Raw genomic sequence first — 26731 nt, 5'->3', positions numbered from 1 at the left:
ACCAAAGCTTGCTAAAAGATCTGCAAATGCTTTGTCAAAGTTTGCTGTTCACACTGCTTTTATGCAAGCTGACGTCCATGTGAAACAGGCCTCAAAAGGCTTGATTATACTTGCTTTGATTTTAATACGCATTAAAGCTTCTAACACTTCAACATGCATTTTTGATGCATTTGTAACACTTCTGTGATGCTTTTTTGAATCCTTAATGAATATTGCCTGTGAGTGTGTGCTGATTTTCTCTTTTAAAGGGGCTTAGTTGGACCCCTATCTGTAATTTGCTCACTCAGCAAATCCCCAGCTCATTAAAGTGCCCTTGTTAAGCAGCTTCCCAGCTCTTTAGTACCCTCATTCAGCAGATCCCCTCTCAGTAGTACCCCCAGCTCTGCTGATGCCTCACTCTGTAGTATCCCCGGCTCTGCTGATCCTCCATCAGTGATGACCCCCAGCTCTGCTGATCCTCCATCATTGCTGACCCCCAGCTCTGATGATCCTCCATCATTGTTGACCCCCAGCTCTGATGATCATTCTCTCTCTTCAGTCCCTGCTCACCTTCTACTATATTGCTCCCATCTGCCTGCGATGCCTGCAAGTTTCTCCCACTCCGGTCTGCCAGCTCTGCTGATCCCCCACCACTCAGTCCTCTTTCCATTCCCGCTCACCTTCCACTATAGAATTCCCATATTGAGAACCAAGTGTGCCATATGCTAGTTGCTCTGGTTTGGTCCCCAATCACCTTCTTGTTGCTCCACCTTGCACACTAGATGTGACATCTGCACCGAACATTTCCAGAATATGTACATTCATACATGAAGCAGAAGTGAGTGCTGATGACGTCTTCTCAGTTTGCATCTTTTCCCAGTGCATCCTGGAATCTCTCATATCTCCAATACCTCCAAAACAAAGCAAAGTTAACTATGTCCTTAAGTCTTATTTACACTTGCTTCAAAATGTGGCATTGGACGCGTTTATGTAAAAGCGCTCTGAATGCCAATCAAAGCACCTGTCACTAAATAAAACAGTTACCTTACAGTACTGTTCATAATTATATCACAAAACCCCAGTGCACAAGAAAACCCTTTCAATATATATTCTAAGTGAGAATTTGCTGCTGTACACCAGTGTAATACACCAACATAGCAAAAAATATATAAACAGCGCAAATCAAACAAACCTTCTCATTCAATATAAATTATAAATCGAAAAAATATTGTGAAATAACCAATTTAATATAGTGTCCAAAAATTTGAATAAATTGTGTCCACAATTTATTTAGATAATTCTTTCTGGGATGAAAGGACTTTTGCAAAATATTTTTTGTGGACATAATGTATTCAAATTTTTGGACACTATATTAAATTGGTTGTGTCACAATATTTTTTTGATTTATAATATCATATATTGAATAAGGTTTGCTTGATTTGCGCTGTTTATATATTTTTTTTTTTACGGTACTGTTTGCACACTTGTGTTTGCTTTGCTTCAAAAATTATATCTTATGTTGCTTTTTTGGTGCTTCAAAGTGTCTACAAAGCCTTTTAAGTTAAGCATTTAATGGCAGAAAAAATCCTTCTGTTTAGCATTTTTAGTAGTGTTTTTCTGGCAGAAAAAAAACTCTAAAGGCCAGTACAGAAAAAATAAAAAAAAATAGTATTTTTCTGCCAAGAGCACTGGCAGTTTTTTAAGCCAATGTGCATAGAGCCTTAAGCTTAAAAAAAAAAAAAAAAAGCATCAAAAACATGGCAAAAAAGCATGTTGAAGACGTAGGAGCTTTAATATGTGTTAAAGTCGAAGTGTAAACAAGCCCTTAAAAGTGACTTGTCAATCTTCGAAGATTCTAAAAATCCCATTGTTTGCTCAATGAGAGGTGAACTTTCCTAAGATCTGGGTTGTTTCCTAATAAGAGAACAAATTGTTTCAGCTTGGAAAACAAAACAATGCTATAGCTTGGTATCCTTTTTCTAATATTTAATTTTGTTTGGTTAATCAAAATGGGATTCTGTTAAACTGTTTGGAAATTTGTGGTGCACAAGAATCCAACAGCAAACATATTGCAAAAAATAGATCAAAATCTCCTAGAATCTAAACAAAATGCACAAGAGTAGCATCGTAAAGATTAATTCTATCTTTACCAATGCATCCAAATCTTATTTAAACAATTATCAGAGAAGCAAGAAGTGGATTATATTATAACAAAACTTGGAGATCAATCTCCAGCTCTCAGTTATGCACAATGTATTTAGGAATACCCTAACAGGAAATTTAGCATCCAGGAAGATTCAAGTGATGGAAAAGACAACCTTAACTAAAGAAAATAAAATCGCACCCCAGATCAAGACTTATTACTAGGAGAAAATTAGCTATATAAACATATTTACTATATATCGGTTCAATTGCTGAAACCTGAGTGATAAGCAGTTTGTGTAGCGGTTTAAAACCCTAGGCCCGTTTCACACCTGAGTGTTTTAGCTTGAAGTTCTAAAGTTCTAAACAGCCTAAATGCCATGCATTTCAATTGTGGCTGTTCACATACTGTATGAGCACTTAAACGCCCTGTAGCTCAAGGTCTGACTTTCCAAAAGCTACATGAGCTACTTTTGAGGCCGATTTAGGCATTTTGCCTCCCCCCCCCAAACATCCATAGAAACACCTGCAAATGCTCAAATATTGTTTTAGGTGTATTTCAGGTGTTGCTTAACTTTTAAGGACTGCCCCCCACCCCTATGCTTTCCATAGCTTAAAACAAAAATGCTTGAAGCTAGAATATACAGGTAAACCACCCATATACATGCACAAAAAATCCAGAATAATTACTCTGCTCAGGTGTGAAAGCAGACTTAAGTGTTTTTTGTTTTTTATTTTTAGAGACCAATTGGCAAATTTCAAAGTTCAGTGATGGGGATGTAACTTTGTTGTACAAATGGGCTTTGAGATAAAAGCATAACTTTTAATGATGTTCTATAACAAAAGAGCATACATACTCCATTAATAATTATGCTACCACGATTAGTGGGTGCTGTAAATTGCCTCCAACATTGCTCCTATTTTTCCTGCTAGAGGCTGCCATTTTACTGAAGCCCAGAGCATTCACTTCCTTTTGAAACCTCTCCCCCTTCTCCTTGGTCTAAAAAAAACTATATGTCACTTTCTGTAAGTAAAATATGTACATTTCTAGTCTTGCTTGTATGTCTTGGCTCACCTAGAGGGAAAGGTTGACAGTAACTGACAGTGCTTAAGATGCGATGGTTACATTTGACTTTTTTTTAGGTTTATCCTCCATTTCACCTAGTGATTTACCAGTAACACTTTCTGCCTTAGCATGTATTCATTCTGGATGAAGTAGTAAAGCAGACATCTTTGGACAGCAGCATTGTAGTGTTGGGAAAGGGTAATGTTAGACTACAAGATCTAGATAGACTTGACTAAAACTGAAGCTGAACTGCTTTATAAGCAGTTAACGCTTTATAAGCAGTTACAGCAACATTTTTTTCCTTTTGGGATAATGAATAAAGGCTAAGTATTGTAAAAGCCCCTTGTCAGTGTTAAATGGTTTGTCTCAACTCTCTAACTGCCACTTTTGCTGGACAGCTTGTCCTGTTAAAAGGAAGTTGAAACATAACAGACCTACAAGCTGGATCACCAGACAAAAAAGGGAAAAAGTCTGAAAAGTAAACTAATGCAGATATCCCATTTAAGAATTAGTAAGCTGCAATTTAATACATTTTTGGGTTTAATATTGCCTTAAGCAAAAATGTTAAGAATTGCGTTTGGCATGGTCTTAACCCCCTCAATATTAGGCACTTTTTACCCCTTTCCTGCCCAGGCCAATCTTCAGCTATCAGCTCTCACACTTTGAACGACATTACTCAGTCATGCAACACTATATCCATATGAAATTTTTATCATTTTTTTTCCACACAAATTGAGCTTTCTTTTGGTGGTATTTAATCTTTGAAAAAAAGATTTTTTTAAAAAAAAGTTTTTGTTCTAAACTTTTGAAAATAAGTAATTTTTCTTCATAGATTTTGACCAAAATTTATACTGCTACATTCCTTTAGTAAAAAATAACCCAAATCAGAGCATACTACTCGGTCTGAGTGAAAGTTATAGAGTCTATAAGCTAAGGTACGTATCAACAAAAATTGATCAATCCTGATGTACTGACTGCCTATCATTTCCTTTTATAATTTAGTTTTTATTGAGTTTTGAAGGACATACAACAGACAAAAAAGTTGCATAGAGTCGTAACAGTCACAAATCAAGAAAAGAAGAAAGAAAACACGCTCATCGATGGAAACGCATACACATACAATGTCAGTGTGTAACAGTGGATTAGCCAGCAATATCAAACATCTGAATAAACATATCGGAAATGAAAAGATCACAGGGTTCCCAAACTGGTTCAAAAAGGGGGACAAGATTAGCATAGCATGCATAGCAGTGAGGTACTCCATTCTTCTAATCTCAGCGATAATCTTCACCAATTCCGACCGTGTAGGTGGTGTAGTAGATAGCGTATGCAAGGGAATAGTTCTCCTGGCTGCTGTTAAGACATGAGAGGATAGTTTCTTGGCAGGTTTGGAGAGGCCTATAAAAAGGTAGGCCTAGCAATAAGTGCAAGGGGTCAAATGGTATATGGGCCTGTAGAAGTAGCTGCAAAAGGCTAAGGACCTCTCTTCAGAAAGGTGCAACGTGTTGGCAAAGCCAGAAAATGTAAAAGAGTGCCAATTTTCACACTACATCGCCAGCAGACTGGAGAAACACTCAGATTGTGGGCATGGAAAACCACAGGAGTCTTGTACCAGAACATCAAAATTTTAAAAGGGTTTTCTTTATATACCACACATATAGAAGATCTAGAGGTGGCCTCCCAGATCCTGCTCCATTGATCAAATAGAATGTCTTCTTGAAGGATTTGGGGCCACTTTCACATATAAAGGTGTTTATCAGTAGAAAGGGGACAAGTGTCGAAGTAACTTATAGATAGAAGAATTGGGCCCCGTTGGTGTGGACCTCAGGGACATTCAGATGCGTTCGAAAAGAGTAGGCTTTTCTAGAGTCAGGGAGGGAATCTTGGAGGAACAAAAAATGTTTTATCTGTAGGTAAACATAATACTGATGATGAGGCATGTGCGTAACTGTTTGTAACTCTATAAAGGGTCTAAGCTTCCGGGTCACTGGGTGGACTAGGCGTCGCAGTTTAAATAAGTTAGCTTTGGCCCAGGGACTTATACGGGCTGGAGTCAAGCTATCAGGGAGATTAGGATTAAGTATGATATTGGTCAGAGGTGCAAAGGAGAGGGCAGGGAAAATCTACCCCTACACCGCCTCCATATGGATAACGTGAAATGCATGGGCCCAAGCAGTAGATGCTTATGAGAGGCAATTTCAGTGTTGGTCATAGACCAGATTAGGGAACAAGGGTGCAATGGACATAGCTGCAGCCATTCAATCTCGAACCATTTATTAGGGGGGGCGGAGAAGACCATGAGGCGAGAATACGGAGGTGAGTAGCCAAATATGACAAGAATCTGGAGACCCTAGACCTCCCCAAGGTCATGGTGAGAGAAGAACTGTCCAGGCAATTCAGTGAGATTTATTATGCCAGATAAAATGGAGAAAAGATTTCTGAAGGGAAAATAGCTTGGACATAGGGATAGGGACAGGACAAGTCTCAAACAGGTACAAAAGCTTGGGCAGTATAGTCATCTTTAGTATGTTAATCCTTCCAAGGAAGGAGATGGCAAGGTTGTCCTGAGATTTTAAGGAAATGGCATTAAAAAGTGGGGAAATTAGCTTCATAAACAGAGTTGTAGGAGGAAGTAAGGTTGGTACCTAAGTACCTCAAGAAGTGGGGGCACTAGCGGTAGGAGTAATTTAACTGAAGAGAAAAAAAATGGCAGGGGGTATGTGAAGCAGTAATGCTTCAATTCTAGATGCATTATTAACCTTATAACCGGACAAGGCACCGAAACGTTGGAGTGTACGATGTAGAACAGGAAGAGTAGTATGGGGCTCAGTGTTAGCAAAATATCAGCAAACAGACAGCTTAAAATCACTATTGTGGGTGAAGCATATTCCATGAATATCAGGATTGGATAGCTACAGCTAGGGTTCCAGAGAATAAACCAGTAGGGGGAAAGAGGGCATCCCTAGCGCGTACCATTAGACATCCGAAAAGGAGGCGATAAGTACAAAGCCAGTTTGACCTGTGAAGAGGGAGTGGAGAAGAGGGCTTTAAAAGCTGCCACAAATAGACCGCTAAATCCAAATCTCTCCAAGACAAGAAACAGAAGGCCAACTTAATCAGTCAAATGCTTTTTGGGCATCCAAGCTCAACAAGAGAGTGGGTTTCAGGGACTTATTGACGAGATCGATCAAGTCAATGGTCCTAGTGTTATCTGCCACGTGTCTAGCTGGGACAAAGCCCACCTGGTTTAACTGACAATTGCACGTCTACAAACTATGGTATAAATAATGGAATTTACACAGCTTTTACTTTCTGACTGCCCATCACATTTCTGGAGGTGCTAAAATACCAGGATAGTACAAACACCCCCAAATGACCCCTTTTTGAAAGTAGAAACCCCAAGGAATTTAAAAAGAAATATGAGTATTTTGCAGATCTCATTTTTTTCTCACAAGGATTTGAAATATAAAAAAAGAAAAAAAATATTTTTGTTTTTTGCTTCATTTTCGAAAAACTTGTGGCAACAAATGAGATCTGGAAAATACTCACCATGCTTAGGGGTGTCTACTTTCCAAAAAGTGGTCATTTGCAGGGGGTTGGTGCTATCCTGGCATTTCACGGCCTCCGAACTGTGATATGTAGTCAGGAAGTGTAATGAGGAAATAAAGCCCTTTAAAAGCCTGAAGGTGCTTTATTGGATTTTGGGGTCCTGTACTTGGCTAGACTGCCAAAACGTCTCTCACATGTGGTACCCCCATACTCGGGAGAAGTAGCAGGATGTATTTTGGGGAGTAATTCCACATAAACCCATGGCATGTGTGAACAATAAATAATTTAAGTGACAATTTTGTGCAAAAAAATAGTCACTTTCCAAAAGCTTGTGGTAAATAAATTCTTCTATTGATTCAACATGCCTCTCAGCAAATAGTTTGGGTGTCTACTTTCCAAAGAGGGGGTCGTTTTGGGGAGTGGGGGCATTTTATGCCCAGCATTAGAAGTTTATGCCACACATCACTCACTCTTCAAACCACCTGAAGACTCAGCATTTTCAGACATTTTGTTCACATAAAAAAAAAAAAAAAAAATTATTTTTTACTAGGAAATTAATTTAAACCCCCAAACATATATATTTTTTGAAGTAAACACCCTAGTGAATAAAATGATGGGTGTACAATTTTTTATGCCACATAGTATTCGTACAGTCATTTTTCAAACGCAATTTAAAAAAAGAAAAAAAAAAAAACAAAGACGAGGGTGATTTTTTTTTTTTTTTTTTTTTTTTTTTTAAGTTATTTTGATATTATTTTTACACTGCACCTGTCTTTTTTTGCTCACTATTAATGCTATCACAGAGAATGCAAATATGCGCTATAACTTCAATGGGCATGGTCATATTCTTTTTTGAGAAATCTGGGTTCTATCAGACTCTAGATATCTCCTCTGCCATTACATTATCTAATCTCACCAAGATCGGTGTGATCAGATGCTTTCCCAATTTACAAATGGCACTGTTTATACCCTACGAAACTGAAGTGATGAAAATCTCAAAGCTTCCGATTTCTTGGGCTATAGAGATGATTGCCACCATTCTGGTCTCCAATTAGCTCTATGGTCAGCTGGCAGAAACACCGGCTGCATTCTCAGGTTCCCTCGATGGCACGGGACTGCCCGAGAAGGCCGTGGAAGGCAGCAGGAGAGGGGGCATCATCTGCCGCTGCTTGTTAAAGCAATCCTGCAGCTAATTAGCCACTAGGATTGCTTTTACATGAAAGCCGATCTTCGGCTGAAAAAAATACCAGGATGATGCCTGCAGCTGTAGACTATGTTTTTTTTTGTATGCAGCCTGTGGGCTGAATGAAAAAAGAAATCTCTGCCAGAAAAAGGGTGTGGTATGCCCACCATTAGAATATACAGCTCCTGCATCCACCCACTTCTAATGGTGGGTACACATTAGGTCACACGGTGCCATATGCGCCAGTTCCAAGATTGTACAAATGTCTAAATAGTGGCACGATTGAATAAAAATTGTAAACGTATAAGTGGTACCCCATATGGAAAAAGGAAGACGCAAACTATCTTCCCACTGCTCCCCATGTAGTCAGGGCATCCCAGGGGCTCCAAGTGACTATATTTTGCCCTCGTAAATCCGAAACTTATAAGTAGAGCCTGTTGCCCTCTCGCAGGTATACATCTTGACCCCATATCTGGCACGCTTGCTGGGGAGAAATTGTTTGAATGCAAGGCGGCCAGAAAAATTAATGAGGGACTCATAACCGCAGATTTTTTAGCTGGGGAGTATAGACATCTGCAATTTTTTGGTTAAGGTGATTTACAACCGGCTGAATTTTGTGGAGCCGGTCAAATTCAGGGTCACTTTGAGGACAACAAAGTGTGTTGTCGTTGAAATACATAAAAACACATTATACTCTCTTATCTATGCCTGGCCATGGCAGCAGAACAACGGACAATTGCCAGTCAACGGACAGTTTAACGGACAATTGCGCGGTCATGCAATACGGTACATAAATGAAATGTGTCCTTTTTTCACACAAATAGAGCGTTCGAGAAATTGTTTGACTGCATGGTGGCCAGAAAAATTAATGAGGGAGTCATCAACGCAGATGTTTTGCTGGGGAGTATAGACATCTGCAAATTTTTGGTTAAGGTGATTTGCGAGGAGCTGAATTTTGTGGAGCCGGTCAAATTCAGGGTTACCCCGAGGATGACAGAGTGCATTGTCATTGAAATGCATAAAACACATTATACTCTCATATCTATGCCTGGCCATGGCAGCAGGGAACACGAACATATGATGAATCAGGTCTGTGGACCAATACAACCGCAATTCATTTTTTTTTTTTAGTAATGCCCATGTTGAGGGTTAGGTCCAAAAACATTTAAATTCAGAAACCGTAATAGGTTTCCATGCGAATGGTCTGGCAAGGTTCGAATTTGGGTTGGTGGCGATAAATTATTGTGCATATAAAATGCTTTGATCCACAATCAATGCATACAGATCTTCTGTGAAAAACAGCTTCAAAAAATCAAGGGGAGTAGTTAAATTTGCGGTTTAAACCTGAATTCGGGGTTGGGCAGTGAATGGCGGGGTGGAAGTATGGTTGCTGCAGAATTTTTGGACTGCCAATCGGGATTTGCAAGCACATACAGAAGGATACTAGGGGCTCTACAGGCCTGTGTGCAAATTCTTGGTGGTTGCGGGACAATACCTGTGCTCGCCACTGCACCAGCTTGTACTGCACTTATGGGACTCGCCACATCACCAAGTGATACTACAGTGCTGGTATTTGAAAGACAAAGATGTACTAGGCCGCTGGTGCTCACTAGTTCATCAAAAAGGTAGCGTGGCACTAGTACTGGCACTCTGCTGCATATGAGAGTCATCAAAATGTACCGGCAAGTGCTAACAGGGATCAGACCTGATTCTGTGAACACTGAAGACAGCGGTTTTGTGTGCAATGTATTAAGTGACAGTGACCTGACACTGTACTTGCTTGTAAGCGTAGTGGCTAAACGCAGGTGCTGGCAGGTTCCGGGGCTGATCCCGCTAACGCTGCGTTTTTGGGGACACTATACTAATGTGAACTCTGATATAGTGCAGATCTGATCAAAGATCTTGATCCATTCAGACACTAGCAATGGAGGTTTATTGTGTATGAGCATGTTCCTGGCAAGCAAGGGGTTAAATATGATTACTGGTATACGGACGGGCAATCTTACAATATCTGGGAGGGATGTGAAAACCACGAGAGCGAGAATCACCTATATGATTTTGCACACTCGTGCCACCCAGTAGCAGTATTTCTGCTATAGGGCGTTAAGGAAGTGGTTACAGAAGCAATTTGTGCTATGGCGCTGCGTTACTTTACTGACAATTGTGCACACACTGCATCAAAATGCAATTCATGTCCTTTTTTCCCCACGAATTGGGCTCTCATTCGTTGGCATTTGATCGCCTGTGCGGTTTTATTTTTTGCACTATAAAAAAAAAAAACTGACAATTTTGAGAAAAAAAAAATATATTTTGGACTTTTTGCTATAAAACATCTTGTAAAAAAAAAAATTAAAAAACAATGTTCGTCATAAAGTTAGGCCAAAATGTATTCTGTGACATGTCTTTTCTAAAACAAAATCCCAATACGTGTAAATTAATTGGTTTACGTGAAAGTTGTAGTGTTTACAAATGACGGTATAGTTACTGGAATGATTAATATATATATATATTACACATACATATATATATATATATATATATATATATTACACATACATACTAATAATAGCGGCGATAAGTGACTTATGGCGGGACTGCGGCGGACATTCTGACACTGGAGGGGAAGTGACTTCTTGGGGTCACTGACACCAATACAGTGATCAGAGCAAAAAAAAAAAAAAAAAACACTGATACTGTACTAATGGCACTGGGGAGGAAGGATTTAACATTAAAAGGCAATCAAAGGGTTAACTGTGTGAGGGGAGTGTTTTTCTAGGGGGCAGGGGTGTCCTTCACTGTTACACAATGATTCGGAAGGCTCTGCTCAGCAATCCAGAACAGTGTGCTGAAAACTGACAGGGAGGAGAGCTCCATTGAAAACAATACAGCCTTCCTCCCCTTTAGTGTTTGGCGGCAATTGCCAGGCTCTGGCGGGTAATCATCTTCCGGGACTCGGTGATTGACACCTGCAGCCGTGATCGAGTACGGGCGGGCACGCACCCACTACCTCAAAATGCAGGATCACATTTATTTATGTGATCCTGCGCACAGGGGCTGCCTTGTAGCAGTATATGTACTGCGGGTGGTCCCATAGTGGTTAAGAACAGGCCTCCTTCTGGCACTTTGCAAAAATACTGATTTTGTTTACGTAAACAAAGAAAATTACGTAGAACCCCAAACATTATAGATTTTTTTTTTCAGCAGAGGCCATAGAGAACAAAATGGTGGGTTTTGCAATTTTTTATGTCACACAGTATTTGCACAGCGGATTTTCAAATGCAATTTTTTGGGGAACAAAATACACTTCAACGAATTTTAATGCACTTAAAACACAATATAGTACCCAATTTTTTGGTAAAATATGGTGTTTCACTGCTTTTAAATTGTGCATGCTTATGAAATGGTGCCAAACCAAGGTATTTGAAAATCTCCATAGGTGACGTTTTAGAAGTCTTTACAGGTTACCAGTTAGTTACAGAGGTGGTCTGGTGTTAGAATTATTACTCCCACTCTGATGTTTGCAGCAATACCTCACGTGTGGTGGGATCGCCATTTACATATGCACATGAGACCAATGTTTGCCTATGCACGCGAGACTGGGGGGAGACGGGGTGGTTTATTTTTTTTTTTTTTACACCATTTTTTTTTAATCACTTTTATTGCTGTCACAAGAAATGTTAACATCATTTGTGACAGCAATAGGCAGTGACAGGTACTCTTTATGGAGAGATAAATCTGGAATATATTAGACCCCAAATGTCTCCTCTGCTCTAAATGCATCTGATCACACCAGCACTGGTACACTGACAGATGTTTCAATGGGACACTGGTACACCGACGTTGACGGTGCACTGGTACGACGACGTTGACGGTGCACTGGTACGCCGACGTTGACGGTGCACTGGTACGCCGACGTTGACGGTGCACTGGTACGCCGACGTTGACGGTGCACTGGTACGACGACGTTGACGGTGCACTGGTACGACGACGTTGACGGTGCACTGGTACGACGACGTTGACGGTGCACTGGTACACCGACAACGATGTTGACGGTGCACTGGTACACCGACGTTGACGGTGCACTGGTACAACGATGTTGACGGTGCACTGGTACACAGACCAGTGTTGACGGTGCACGGAGACGTGTTGATGGTGCACTGGTACACGGAGACAAATGTTGATGTGCACTGTGGACAAGGACACATGGTGTTTGTTGTACTGTGTGGGATGGCTGAGATTTGTATAATCTCTGTGTAGCTGAATAAAATAATCAGCGGCACAGAGAAGCAGTCACAGGCTGCCACATCCCTCCCAAGGACAACGCCATCACAGAATTGCAGGGTCGCATGCAGGCACCTGTTATGAGGGACATACGGGTATGTCCACTCAGAACAGGGAAGCTCCCACCCAGCCATTTATGTACATTGGCCAGGTGGGAGGTGGTTAAAAATCGCAAAAAACGAATGTCGAAAACTAGACTGCATGTACTTCATTGAAGAGCATTACATCCCCTTACATATTCACATGCCTACTCCCCTCAGCAACCCCCCCCCCACAAAAAACAGTTTGAGTTTATAGCTGGCAAAGTTCAGCATGGAGAGGCTGAATTTCACTTTTTATTGAAGTTTTGTAGATTATTATTATACAGTAGTTATATAGCGCCAAAGGGTATGCTCAGCGCTGTACAGTAGCAAGGGGGACAGAACATGAGACAAGACAGTAACAATACAATACACGAGGGGTTCGAGGGCCTTGCTCTTTCGAGCTTACAATCTAGGAGGGAGGGGAAGGTGGTACAGGAGGAAATGGCTGTGGGGGATGGAGTGGTGGGAGGAGTGGAGGTGGTTAGGTGAGGTCAGGTGAGGTTGGGATAGGCTTCCCTGAGGAGGAGGGTTTTCAGGGTGCGCCTGAAGGTGAGGAGGGTAGGTGACAGTGTGATGGATTGGGGTAGGGAGTTCCAGAGGATGGGGAAGTCCTAGAGAAGTCCTGCAATCGGGTGTGGGAGGAGGAGACCAGGGAGCTAGAGAGCAGGAGGTCCTGTGAGGAGCAGAGGGCACGGGTAGGGTAGTATTTGGGTACCAGGTTGGTTATGTAGTTTGGGGCGGCGTTGTGAATGGCTTTGTAGGTCAGAGTTAGCAGTTTGAATTTGATGCGTTGGGCAATCGGGAGCCAATGAAGGGAATGGCAGAGGGGGGAGGCAGATGTGGAGCGGTTGGTGAGGTGGATGAGTCTAGCCACTGAGTTTAGGATCGACTGGAGTGGGGATAGCATTCATTTGGGTAGGCCAGTGAGAAGGGAATTGCAATAGCCCAGGCGTGAGATGATTAGGGAGTGTACGAGTTGTTTGGTGGTGTCTGGGATGAGGAATGTGCGTATATTGGAGATGTTGCGGAGGTGGAGCCTGCAAGATCTAGATAGCAGTTGGATGTGTGGTAGGAAAGAGAGGTGGGAGTCCAGGGTGACACCCAGGACTTTGGTGTGTGGGGTGGGAGAGATGGAGGCGCTGTTAGTAGTGATGGAGAGGATGGGAGGGGCACGGGGTGGGGGGAGACCAGGAGCTCGGTATTGAATAGGTTAAGTTTGAGGAAATGGAGCGACATCCAGTCTGATATGTCGTTTAGGAGGTGGGCGATGCGGGCGGAGAGTGAGGTGGGGGATGGAGAGGTAAATTTGGGTGTCGTCGGCATAGAGGTGGTAATTGAAGCCGTGGGAGTGAATACGTTTGCCAAGGGAGGAGGTATAGATGCAGAAGAGGAGGGGCCCAAGGACAGAGCCTTGAGGGACCCCGACAGAGAGGGGGAGAGGTGGCAGTGTTGTAGGTGATGCTGAAGGAGCGTTGGGAAAGGTAGGAGGAGAACCAGGAGAGAGCAGCATCCCTGATGCCAAGGGAGTGCAGTTTGGCAAGGAGGAGAGGGTGGTCAACAGTGTCGAAGGCCGCAGAGAGGTCAAGGAGCAGGAGGATAGAATAGTGGCCATTGGCTTTGGCGGTTACCAGGTTGTTGGTGATTTTAAGTATGGCGGTTTCGGTGGAGTGCAGGGGATGGAAGCCAGACTGTAGGGGGTCAAGGAGGTTATCAGTGAGGTGGGCGTTTAGGCGATTGTAGGCCAGGCGCTCAAGGAGCTTGGAAGTGAAAGGAAGCAGGGAGATGGGTCTAAGGTTGTTAAGGTTAGTGGAGTCAAGGGAGAGTTTTTTTTTTTGTTTTTTTTTTTTTTTTGTTTTTTTTTTTTTTGAGTATGGGGGTGATGTGTGCATGCTTTAGAGGGGAGGGGAAGGTGCCGGTGGAGAGGGAGAGATTGAAGATGTGGGTGAGGGAGCGAATGATGGAGGGGGGGGGTGACTGGAGGAGCTGTGAGGGGATAGGGTCCAGGGGGCAGGTGGTGAGGCGGGCTTCAGTGAAGACCTTAGAGACCTCCTCAGAGGTAGTTGGGCTGAAGGAGCGGAGTGTTGGGGAGGTGATGGTGTGCGGGGCATTAGGTATAGTTGGGGGTAGTGCGGCTATGAGGTCGGGGGAGTGGAGGGTTGAGGGGTTAAAGAAGGGCGGGAGGCTGGGTGGAGAGGTGGATTGTGAGTTGACAATGTCCTTACGGATTGCGTCAATCTTGTTTTGAAAGTGATTGGCAATCTCGTGGGCGGTGAGTGAGGTGCTGGGTGGAGGTGGGGGGGGGGGGGGGGGGAGACAGCAGAGATTTGAAGGTGGAGAAGAGCCGGCGAGGACAGGTGGACAGGGTGTTGATAAGGGTTATGAAATAGGCTTGCTTGGCGGCGTGGAGAGAGATGGTGGAGAGAGATGGTGTAGGCGGCTTTATAGAGGGAGAACGCGCGAGGGGATCTGGTTTTGCGCGACTTGGCCGTTTGAGGCATTTCGTGTGGTCGTTTTGCCAGGGTTGAAGCGGTCGGGGTCTAATGCTACGTGTGTTTGGGGTGCCAGGGACTAGCAGTGTAACCTGTACAAACGTACAAAAGTAACTAGCATAAGAATTTCAGAGTGTATCCGTAAGTCTTAGGAGACAGTACTGGTGAATGAAGTAAAAAGATTAATGGGTATGACATATTGCATGCTAGATTTACAATAAACAAACATTTTATGAACTGGACTGGCTGAATTGCAATCCATCTGTGTCCGTTCCTGTTCCAGAGAAGTCTATTTAGTTATAGACTCCAATCAAACAGGACTGCTAGCAAGTTTTCTTTGATCAGCTGATCAGTGTATTCTGACAGCATAGGTGCCCCATTATCAAAATACAATAGCTCAGCAGGGAGGATTCCCTCATCCACCACATATATGTGGACGGGGGAATCCGTTCAGCTTTTCTTGATCAGCCCACTGACTAATCAAAAAAAAACTGACCAGTGTATGCCCAGCTGTACTGTTAGTACTAATAACATGTTTGCTGAAATCGAGCGGGTTACATTATTTGAAGAAAGGGTATCAAACTGGTTTAAATTAAATAGACTATCTGTAGTCACCATTTATGGATTCAAACCCATTTTGTTATGATTTGTTGTATTCATATATATAACTTTTCAAACAAAATGTTAACAGAAAAACAATACAACGGTTACATTAGAAAGGCTTCCAAATGTTACTTATGCCTACACAGGAAAGTCTACAATTTAAAAAGTGAACGTCTGCTAGCTATACAGCTAAATACACAGTTGAAAAACATCAAATTTCATATTTGCTAAATGATTTATATTTTTGTGCAGCTCTTGTGGTTCATATAGCTCAGACAGGAAGAGCAATTTTATAGCAACTCAGAAGTATTTTTTTTTTAAATATATGCTTCAGATTTTTTTTTAACATGTAAAAAAAGTCATTTTAACATATATCTGTAAATGCATTCCGAAAATGTAGATTTGTATTTTTAAAGACACACACTATATTTGAAATGTATTTTTAAAATATATTTTAAATATATTTTTCTTCCATTTGGGGCACTGTTAGAAGCAATCAGTGTAAAAAATAAATCCAAATCACTTCCCCAGAGTAATATTGGGACACCTGCCTTTACACACACATGGACTATAATGGCATCCCAGTCTTAGTCTGTAGGGTTCAATATTGAGTTGGTCCACCCTTTGGAGCTATAACAGCTTCAACTCTTCTGGGAAGGCTCTCCACAAGGTTTAGGAGTGTGTCTATGGGAACGTTTGACCATTCTTCCAGAAGAGTATTTGTGAGGTCAGGCACTGATTGCAGATGAGAAGGCCTGGCTCGCAGTCTCTGCTCTAATTCATCCCAAATGTGTTCTATGGGGTTGAGATTGGGACTCTGTGCAGGCCAGTCAAGTTCCTCCACCCCAAACACACTCATCCATGTCTTTATGGACCTTGCTTTGTGCAGTGGTATACAGTCATGTTGAAACAGGAAGGGGCCATCCACAAACTGTTCCCACAAAGTCGGGAGCATGAAATTGTCTAAAATGTCTTGCAATGCTGACACCTTAGTAGTTCTATTCACTGGAACTAAGGGGCCAAGCCCAACCCATGAAAAACAACCCCACACCATAATCCCTCCTCCAAACTTTACACTTGGCACAATGTAGTCAGGAAAGTACCATTCTCCTGGCAGCCACCAAACCCAGACACATCCATTGGATTTCCAGACAGAGAAGTGTAATGCATCACTCCAGAGAACACTTCTCCACTGTTCTTGAGTCCAGTGGCGGCCTGCTTTACACCACTGCATCTGACGCTTTGCATTGTAGTTGATGTAAGGCTTGGATGCAGCTGCTCAGTCATGAAAACCCATTCCATAAAGTTCTCTACGTACTGCTGTTGTGCTAATCTGAAGGCCACATGAAGTTTGGAGGTCTTTAGCTATTGACTCTGCAGACAGCTGGCGACTTCTGCGCACTGTGTGCTTCAGCATGTGCTGACCCTGCTCTATAATTTTACGTGGCCTACTGTGACTGATTTTCTGTTGTTCCGAGGTGCTTCCACTTTGTTATAATACCACTAATAGTTGACCGTGTAATATTTAGTAGCAAGGAAATGTCACGGATGGACTTATTCCACAGATGGCAACCTATCGCGGTACCAGGTTTGAATTCACTGAGCTCCTGAGAGCGACCCATTCTTTCACAAATGTTTGTAGAAAACAGTCTGAATGCCTAGGTGCTTGATTTTATACATCTGTGGCCGTGGAGGTGATTGGAATACCTGAATCTAATGATTTGGAGGGGCAACCCAATACTTGTCTGAGGGCTGGAGATGGTTGTATGTCATTTATATGCAATTATATTGGTTGTATTATAGTCATACAGAAGACTTTAAATTTATGCACACAATAACATTTTTTAGCCTTGTTACACGCCAATTTAGTTCTTAGTAGTAACCTCTTTTCTTGGGGGTTACATAGAACTACACCATACCAGGGGGGGAAAAATGCTCCTGATTGTGGCACTTTACTTTCAATAGGGGAGTCATCTAAAGTTTTCCCAGTATCCAATCACCTGAGGGTACATGCCAATAACCCAAGCTGTGTGAATATTTTGCAATAATAACCCCAAAAAGAAAATCAAAATGCAGCTTACCAATTCTTAGATGTAGTGACTGATTTTTTTTTTTTTGGCTTTTTTTCACCTGGTGATCCAGCCAGTATGTGTTAGGCCCCTTTCAGACGGGGTGAACCAGCAGGCGAATCCATTTGATCAGCAGGTGATCTCTCTGCTGAGCAAAGGGATGACAGGTCTGTGTCTGCTCCCCTGCTGCAGAGCAGACACATTCTGTTTTTTTCCTATGGGGCAGTTGGATGGAAATGGACTACCTGTGCATTTCCACCCGACTATCAGTCGATCGGCCGGATGGATGGGAAACAGGATCGGATCAGATGCCAGCGGACACTTGTCCGCTGACACCCGCCGGTCCATAGATGTCCAAGGATAGTCCGATTGGGTCTGCTTGAAAAACTGACAGGCGGACCCGATCGGACTGTCAGTGTGAAAGGGGCCCTATTGATTAACAATTTTACCATAAACAGACCAAGCTGTCCAGAGAAAGCAGAGGGTTGAGGTATACCACTTACTACTGACAGGAGTGCGTACAGTGGTCAGCCTTTATCAATTTATGTAAAACCTTTATCCCAAAAAGAAAACGGTTTACAGTAATTTATCCTCCTGATGACGTCAATATGACGAGATGTACTTCGAGGCGGGGTTATAGGAAGGAACCTTGGCCCGCTGGAGAAACCCTACTGTGGTGAAAGGTCTGAGTAACTGAAGACACTAACAGGGCTTGCGCTTGTCACAGTGAAGCCAGTGTTGTATAACACTGCATAGCCTGGGTGCAGGGTGGAATGCACAGTCAAATGTGAGAATGATAGCTTCTGGATTTTCATTCGTAAATGTCAGTTATCTAAATAAAAAAAAGTTTGTTTTGTTTTTTTTTCTTTTTACACTATTGGAGCCCTTTATTTCCTCTGTTTTATGCAGTCCCTAATCACGGTGAGAGGAAGGAGTGGTGGTACTTTGGATGATTAATCCCTTGGGAAAAAGCACTGATTGACCTACTCTTGCAGGGGGTCAATTTTGTCCGGTTAGTTTTCGCATGCGGTGGCTCACTGCTTTTTTTTTCCGCTTTGAATTTTTTTTTTATTCTCATTTATTAGTTTATTTTTAAAATTTTTCATTTATCTTGTATATATTTTTTTCAAATATATAATTTTTATTGTTTTTTGTTATTGAATTCTTATTCCACTTCCATTATTTTCCTTGCTGCTATTTTGATTTTTTTTTGTTAACATGCTGATCTTTTTTGCCTGTTCATCTCCCCATGCGTCTTCAAACATCTCACACACACCTGTTCCCTTGATCACACTCAACGATGCTAAGTTAAACTCTGCCCTCTCTTGTCCTGCACGCCTCTGTAATCAAGCCCTGGTGGGCGGGGCAAAATGCGTCAGCGGGGATGGCTAGAGCAGCGGCTGAGGCCATCTCACATACACTGAACTCCCGGGATCGGTCTGAGCGGCATCCACCCATTGATCTAGCACTTGAAGGATGTTATTAATTAATGGACATTTTTATTTAAAGTTGCATTTCAGGAATATTATACATTAACAATTTAGTAAGTTAGCATTCTGCACAATTGTTGATTTAAAGTGCTGTGATTAAGGAAGATATTTTTGTTTAGGCATTTAGTTAATAATTGCAGTCACTGAGGATAGGTGTTTGATAGGTGCACAGGATTTTTATTTACATGTTGATTTAAAATTCTTTTAACAGGTCAGCTGAAGTTCAGATACAATTTGTTAGTCAAGTCTCTCTATATCTACTATGTGTAAAGCTAGGTAACACACTGGCCGAAAGTTGGCAGAAAATGGTCAGTTTGGCAGGAACTGGATGCCTTTTGGCCAGTCTGTAGAGCGGTCTGTTCTACAAAAGCAGGTTGAATAGGCATGCTGGAAAACCACTATCCAATCATTGCTGGCACCCAATGGTTGATCAGCGTTCTGGAGGGAGGGCAGCCCCTCTGTCGGAACAAAATTGCACAATGGGGGAGATCATCACCCTAACATCACTTGTGTTAGTACAGCAATCTCTCGGTTTTCCTTTACTCAGCCCACTGGGTTGAATGGAAAAAAAAACTTCTCGTGTATAAGCCACATAACACTACCCACTCCCCAGACTGGCAATGCAACTGTCCAAGGGTGTCTTCCCTACTGCTTCCTCCAGAATGTAGACAAAGACAAGTGGTGAGTTGCTAGCAGGATCACCAGGTGAGAAAAAAAGCCTAAAAAAGTAAAACTAATGCAGCCACAATATATTTCATTTTTGTTTTCGGGTGTAATACCACTTTAAACATAGGGGACATGGGTATGTTAACCAGTTCCTGACCGTGCTATAGCCAAAAGATGGCTACAGCGTGGTCGGCTAGTTCTGGGAGGGCGTCCAAGGACGTTCTCCAGAACCGCGCCCCCCTGGGGTGCGCACTGCGCGCGATCTGTGACCACTGTGTCCTTTGGACATAACTGAACATGACTAAGGAATGGGCCAATTACAGCTGCTTTTACCATGTGACCAGCTGTGTCCAATCACAGCTAATCAAGGGTAAATAGGAAATGCCGGTTATCGGCAGTCCTCTCCTCATGCTGATAGCGCTTTAGGAGAGGAGAGCCGGTAAGCGGCATTTTGCAGGGGGACATCTAAACTGATCATCAGTGTCCTGGTGATCAGTGTAGCCCCATCAGTGCGACCAATAGTGCCCATCAGTTTTGCCTAACAGTGCCCATCAGTGCTGCCCTTCAGCGACTCCTCATCATTGCAGGAGAAAAATTACTTAATTACAAAGTTTTATAACAGAAACTAAGAAAAACTACTTTTTTTTTTCTTCAAAATTTTTGGTCTTGTTTGTTTAGCAAAAAATAAAAATCCCAGTGGTGATTTAATACCACCAAAATGACAGCTCTATTTGTTTGAAAAAAAAAAAAATTATGAAAATTTAGTTTGGGTACAGTGTTGCATAACTGCACAATTGTCAAAGTATGAGCGCGCTGAAAGCTGAAAATTGGTCTGGGCAGGAAGGGGGGTAAAAGTGCCCGGTAGGCAAGTGGTTAAAGGAGAAGTTCACCTTTCGTAACATGTCATGATCGGACCACCCCCCACTCCTCCCAGCTCCCTGTTAAGACAGCTAGCAGATCTTCTCATCCATTAGCGGTCACAAGTTTAAAAAAAAATTAGCATGCAGGTCTCTGCCCACCCACCTGTGAATGAGAACACTACAAGCTCTGACAGCCTTTGCGGAAGTTCTCAATGAACTACCACGTTGCTGTGGAGCGCTATGGTAGTTCATGGAGTCTTCCTGTCAGTAGGTATATGCTTGCCTGTACATGATGCACAGGCACACATACACTGAAAGGTCTGCAGGAGACCTGCTATGCTTTAGAGGCTCTAGAAACAAAAAATGATAAATGCAGGTTTTTTTTATCTGCAAAAAATACGTGCATGTGTTATTTTTTGTAAAAAGGTAAACTTATCCTTTAAGTCAAGCCTGTGTCTTGTATACTATACACATACACCTTTCCTATTGGAAATAGCAAAGTACTTCCTTATATGGGACACTTCCTAGGCACATTTGCTTTTAGCATAGCATGAGACTATCAGGAATTTGATAGGTACACTATAGGAATTCCTGCTTCTGATTACCATAATACAGCAATGGGGGGCTTAGAAAAGGAAGAGCCATTTCACAAACACTGTGCAATGGATAAAAAGGTGGACCCTGGCAAAAGAACTGCAGAAAGCCTACTCTAAGTACAATAACACTGACAACTAACCTGTCTCACAATGAAAGAGAAGTCTGGAAGAGACCAATTCATTTTTAAGCCTATAGAGAAAAATCATTATTAGAAAGAAGGAAAAATTGGTTGGTGTCCCTGGATATAAAAAAGTGTTTTAAGAGGGAAACTATTCTTAATCTCTTTTGCTGCCATTAACACAATGCATACTGCGGCACAGAATCACTTCCAGATCGCCAGGTAATATGCCTTACATTGGCTGCATTCCCCCTTTTGCCATAAGCTCATGGTCACTTTAGAGTTCATAAACTTATAGCAGAATGGTCCTACACATTCTGAACTAAAGAGAGCTATAATCAGAGGCTAGCAAGCCAATTATTCTGCCTATCCATAACACCCCCGTGGAACACCCCCCCCTTCCGGGCTTTGTGTCCTCAATCAGTTTCTGCATGTCACAAATGAGACATCAGGAGTCTGTTTAGGCCTCAGACATTTCACCAAAGATCCAGTTTATAAAAAAAAATGTATAACAAAACATAACTTACAGTGTGAATTAGTGGTATGTTTCTGCAGCTGGAGTTGTATGCAGACAGCCTATGTTACTCTGTGGCAACACAGTGGCAGTAGTACAGGTACAGCCAAGCTGGTAAGCTACCCCAAATGCACAAGGCTTGTTTTTGGGGCCATGCACCCAAACTCCTGTCAAATTAGAACTACTGCATTTCCATAGAGTAACAGACTGCCTGCATGCAGTTCCAGGTGGCTGCAGAAGGGTACACAGACTGTATTTTTATGCTGTAAGGGTTTCAGCATCCATGTGAATGTTCCCCAAGATCTCATTCACACACCAAACATTTTTCTGCACCCAGGCATAACTAAGAGCCCATATCATTCCAATCACTGGGCAGTCGTTATGGTGCGCATAACCTGCGTGCACTGGTATGCATTGCTACAATGCAATGCTTGCTTTTGTTCTTTAAAAGTTTATTTTTAATTACATTCATTCAAATATGTGTGTCAGAGCACTGCTTCATATTGTAACACACTGTTGCAAAAAAATGTATGCCTGTATCATTTACCACAATACACATCAATGCAGCACACACATGGCACTGCAACTGGGCAGTAACACAATGCATGGGTGATAGCAAACCTACAGATTGTTGACTCTTCGATTTTCAAATTTGTATTGAACATTGTGTTTTTGATAAATATTTGCACAACTATCATAGGACCTGTAAAATTTGTAGTACCATATTTTTATTCTACTGGTCTTTTGCTTTCATAAAATGTTTTATTTGGGTAGTATATAAAATATGAAGGCTGAAAGGAAGAAAAAAAAAAAAAAAAAAAAAAAAAAAATCGCAAAAATGGTCTGACCGTCTAAGTTTAAGTGCAGGGCCTGGCAGCAAAAGTTAAAGTAGGATTAAAGACTGCTGTGCAGATAATCTGCATTTTATTCCACGCTTATGTCCTGCGTTATGTAGTTATTTAACCAAGGCAGATGAAACACAAACATGAATTTATCGGGTACATTTGAGCAAAGCCATGCTACACAGTACAATCCAAACCCCCAAAAAATCCACACTCTACATGCATGTCCTGTTTCCCAAGCAACAATTTAGTAAGGCCATAAATGTAGTAACCAATATTAACACTAAAATGTAAAAATGAATTTCTGAAATCATGCAATATTCGAGTAGCTCTTGAAAACGCTATTGTATTTGACTGCAGCTTTGATGCCCAAACTGAGCCTCAAACTTTAAATGAACTAGTCAACATTTAAGCCATGAATTCCTCTAGTGATTTTCGCAAATCGTGACTTTTTCTCAGTTTCAGCACTGTTTTCTGCGGTTTATTAACCGCACCCAAGGTGCTTCCTCTGTGCAACCCTTAACCCAGCAATTACATGCATGTCAGATGCACTTACTTTTCCTAATCATCATCACCATCATAATTATTATTCTTTCCTCTCTTCCCAAATTCTAAAACTGCAGCTGTGACAGGCATGTCGGGTTCCAGTGTTTCAAGATCTTCTTTCCATCCAAATGGTTGATTAGTCAGTGCTGTTCTCATTCTCATTAAAGAATAAACCCTTGAACAGGGTTTCTAAAAGGAACACACAGGAGGACACAACTTGCAAATGAGTGCTCAGGTGTTGTACACCTGAAAAGTATATGGTCCTCTGCCAGCCACATTTAAACTGCTTTCACACGGATCCATTTTTCTTACGCTTTTGTATTTCTATGCAACTCTTCACTCTGATCCGTTGCGGGTAATGTGCTTCTTAAAATCCTGCTTGCTGCCTTTTTGGTGAAGGTTTGGTATGGAAAAAAAAAAAACGGAAAAAAAAATGCACATCCCCATTGAAAATGGAAAAGCAAAAGGCGGTTTTTGAGTCAAATGCACCGCAAAAGCGGTAAAAACATGGCAAAACTGCAGATTAGCATGAAAGTAGCCTTAGGTTATATTGCCAAACACCCTTATTAATAGTTGCTAAATAAAATGGCTGGCCAACAGGCACAATGGAGTCAGTGCAAAGACTGCAACACCTAGACTCAATTTTCTATTCATGTTTACGTCTTAAAAAGCAAATGGGGAGTCACATGATGCATTGCATAACTTGCTTCCCTGCATACGTTTCTTTCTAGTTACATTATGTGCAAACCACATAAGCACATTAAAAGAAATATTCTGTAAAACTTGCATAAAATCCTTGGAGTGAGCACTTACACAATTAACTAGCAAAACAAACAAACAAAAAAAACATTTCACCGAAAAAAGTGACAAAGACTGAGGACTTGATAAAAAAAAAAAAGGAAGATGATTTCAATGCATTCCAACAATATAATGATTTGCACTTCCACAGAATTTAAAGAGACCAATATTCCAAACTTGCAAGTCTTCCCAATTATTTATCATATTTTACACATACTGTATGTGATGTGATGTTAAACAGCTTTCAGAAAGCACCATGGTATAGAGAAACAAACCTCTAAATTAAACTCTTACCCTTCAGCAAAGCTGCTGTCCTCTCTCCAAGAAGTTATGCGGCAGATAAAAAGGGTTCTGGCATAATCTTGTGGTCGGGTGACAAAGTCTGTAGGGCAGTCAACAAGGGGCACATGTATTCGAGGAAGTCTGTGGTCGACAGGTGAAAACAAAGCATATTTCTTGGCAAGATCCCCATTCTTATCAGCCATAGGTTTAATGAACCCTGAAGCTGCTCTTGAATGTTTTCTCTCTAGAATATATACCACCTATGATAAAAAATAAAAATGTGCAAATTAAAATTAACAAAAATGAAAGCCATATTAAAAGCAACAATCTAAAATACTGCTTACCAAAGCTTAGATGTGGTGGCTGCATTCATTTTCTCTTTATATGCTTTTTTCTACTATTTTCACCTGGTGATCCAGCCGTTAAGTCTGTTTTTTCCCAACTTACTTTAAAATATAACTGAAGGATTTTTTTTTTTTTTAGTTTTGGATGGAGTGGAGAGGATTTAGAACACCAGTAATATTTTTATTGCTATCTGTGCCCGTTAGGGAGATTCACCCTCTATTTGTCCTGTTTCCATTATCACCATAAGTGAAAGTAAAAGAAAAACCCACATTTCGAGTTGTTCACAGAACTGTAAGAGGGGAAATCTTCCAATGGGGACACTAGTCCTGTTGACCCGGATGACAACCAGGGATTCCCTCACTTTGGAGAGATTTCCTCTCACTTCCTATTTTGGCTATGAGGCAGGACGTAAAGGGAAATATCACCAATGGGATAAGTATGGCAGAAATAAAACGAAGAGGGGCAATAACCTACTTCATACAAAGTTTGCCTATAATTCTACTTTAAAAGACCAAGCTGCCCAGCAAAAGTGTCAGTCAGAGATTTGAGACAAACCATTTAACACTGAAAGGAGCTCTTACAATGGTCAGCTTTTATCAGATGAAACATTTATCCTTAAAAGGAATTTTAAAAAAAAGTTTTTAACTGCTTAAAAAGTGTTAGGTGGAGTTTGGATTTAATTTGTTAGTCAAGACCTTTTAAATCTGCTAATAAATCAAAACACTACTCTCTCCCCACATTGACAATGCTGCTGTCCAATGGTGTCGCCACTACACCTGTATACAGAATGGAGAGACCCCAAGACAGGAAGGGTGTTACCAGGTAAAAATAAAGATTGAAAAAAAAACTAAAGGAAAGTGTGATTTCAGGGCATGCAGGAGCAGAATTGGAATCTCTAGGAAGAGATCTCAACACCGAGTGGTCAGTCCCGCAACTATGAAATTCATAATGGCCTTCTGTATTGCCTCACACCATAACCCCGGGTCACATTAAAGCCGATTTTGAAATCATGCGACTTACAGTGAAGTTGCATGATTTCAAAATCGGGTGACCTGCCAATTTCAGTTGCCATCTGCAAAACATCGGACACAGATGTCTATGCAAATCGCAACAAAAGTAGTGCCTGCACTACTTTAGAAATCGGTGGGGCTCTGACCAAGTCGGAACCGCACCAATATGACTGCTCTAATAGCGAATAGGGTGCGACTTGGCATATGATTTGCAAATCGCATCCTATGTGACCAGGGTGTAAAGGCATAACAAAAAGTTAGAAAAACCTAAAAAGATAATACAGGGGTGCTCAAACTTTTGAAGAGAAAAGGCCACTTAAGTGATTTGGTAACCAGTCGTGGGCTACAATGAAACAAAATTGTTCAGAATTTTTTTATTTTGGATAGCATAATGAACATTTACCTCCTGCAGCCACTGAATAAATGTAAAGAAGACCTTACTGTCTAGACATCCCCTATAAGGCTGCTTTCACACTGATGCTCTACGGTTCACCCACACTGTGGGTGCAGCACAATGCACCTGCAGCATTCCTACGAGTTAGCTGCTCTTTGCCATTGACTTCTAATATATCTTGCAGGTGTGATGCACTTTCTTAAAGCACATCAGAACTCATGTATTCAGGAGTTTTGGCGCACTTACAGAAAGCGCACCAAACCCTCATGATATAATTAGAAGTCAGTGTAGCTAACTCGCAGGAAAGCCACAGGTGCATTGTGCTGCACCTGCAGATCAGCGTGAAAGCCTAATAGTAGTTAGCTTTTATAGGTGCCAATATGCCCATTGCAAAAGCAGAGTGTTTCTTTTCCTCTCCCAGCTTCTGCTGGCATTGCTCTCCAGGCTGATAGAAAGATCCCAGGCAAAGTGCATTTGGTATCTCTTCGCCTCGGACAGGTGCCAGTGCTACAGAAGAGGAATTGGCTTATGCGTGCCTGCTTCCTCCGCTGCCAGCACTGGCTCTATGCACTCTGATACTCTGAGATGGCAGGCACACAAGCCCAGATAGCAAATCAATGAGTTTCCCACGCCGGGCATGCACTTCTCTGGTTTGGCGTCAAGGGCCACATCAGAGGGCGTCAAGGGCCATATCAGAGGGCGTCAAGGGCCACTACAGTTTGAGCACCTTTGTAGTAATAAAACTGCGCTCTTAATGATTACAGTTTTTGAAATATAGCATTTCTAGCAAAAAAAACCTACTTGTTTTACTGCCCCCCCAGCTGA

General features: G+C 41.7%; 1 protein-coding gene across 4 annotated transcripts in view; it reads right to left on the bottom strand.

The window, feature by feature from the left end:
• Positions 1 to 26731, bottom strand: part of DIS3L2 (DIS3 like 3'-5' exoribonuclease 2) — a 746747-nt gene that overhangs the window by 377195 nt on the left and 342821 nt on the right. For all 4 annotated transcript variants that reach the window (XM_089680086.1, XM_089680087.1, XM_089680085.1 and 1 more), the window contains one exon: positions 24170 to 24417. In XM_089680086.1, coding sequence (XP_089536212.1) covers positions 24170 to 24417 — 248 coding nt within the window. The remainder of the gene's footprint in view (positions 1 to 24169; positions 24418 to 26731) is intronic.

The sequence above is a fragment of the Staurois parvus genome, unplaced genomic scaffold, assembly GCF_062004578.1.
Source record: "Staurois parvus isolate SC_StPar_1 unplaced genomic scaffold, SC_StPar_1.0 ptg000235l, whole genome shotgun sequence".
NCBI lineage: Eukaryota > Metazoa > Chordata > Amphibia > Anura > Ranidae > Staurois > Staurois parvus.
This window is presented reverse-complemented; position numbering and strand designations above follow the sequence as displayed.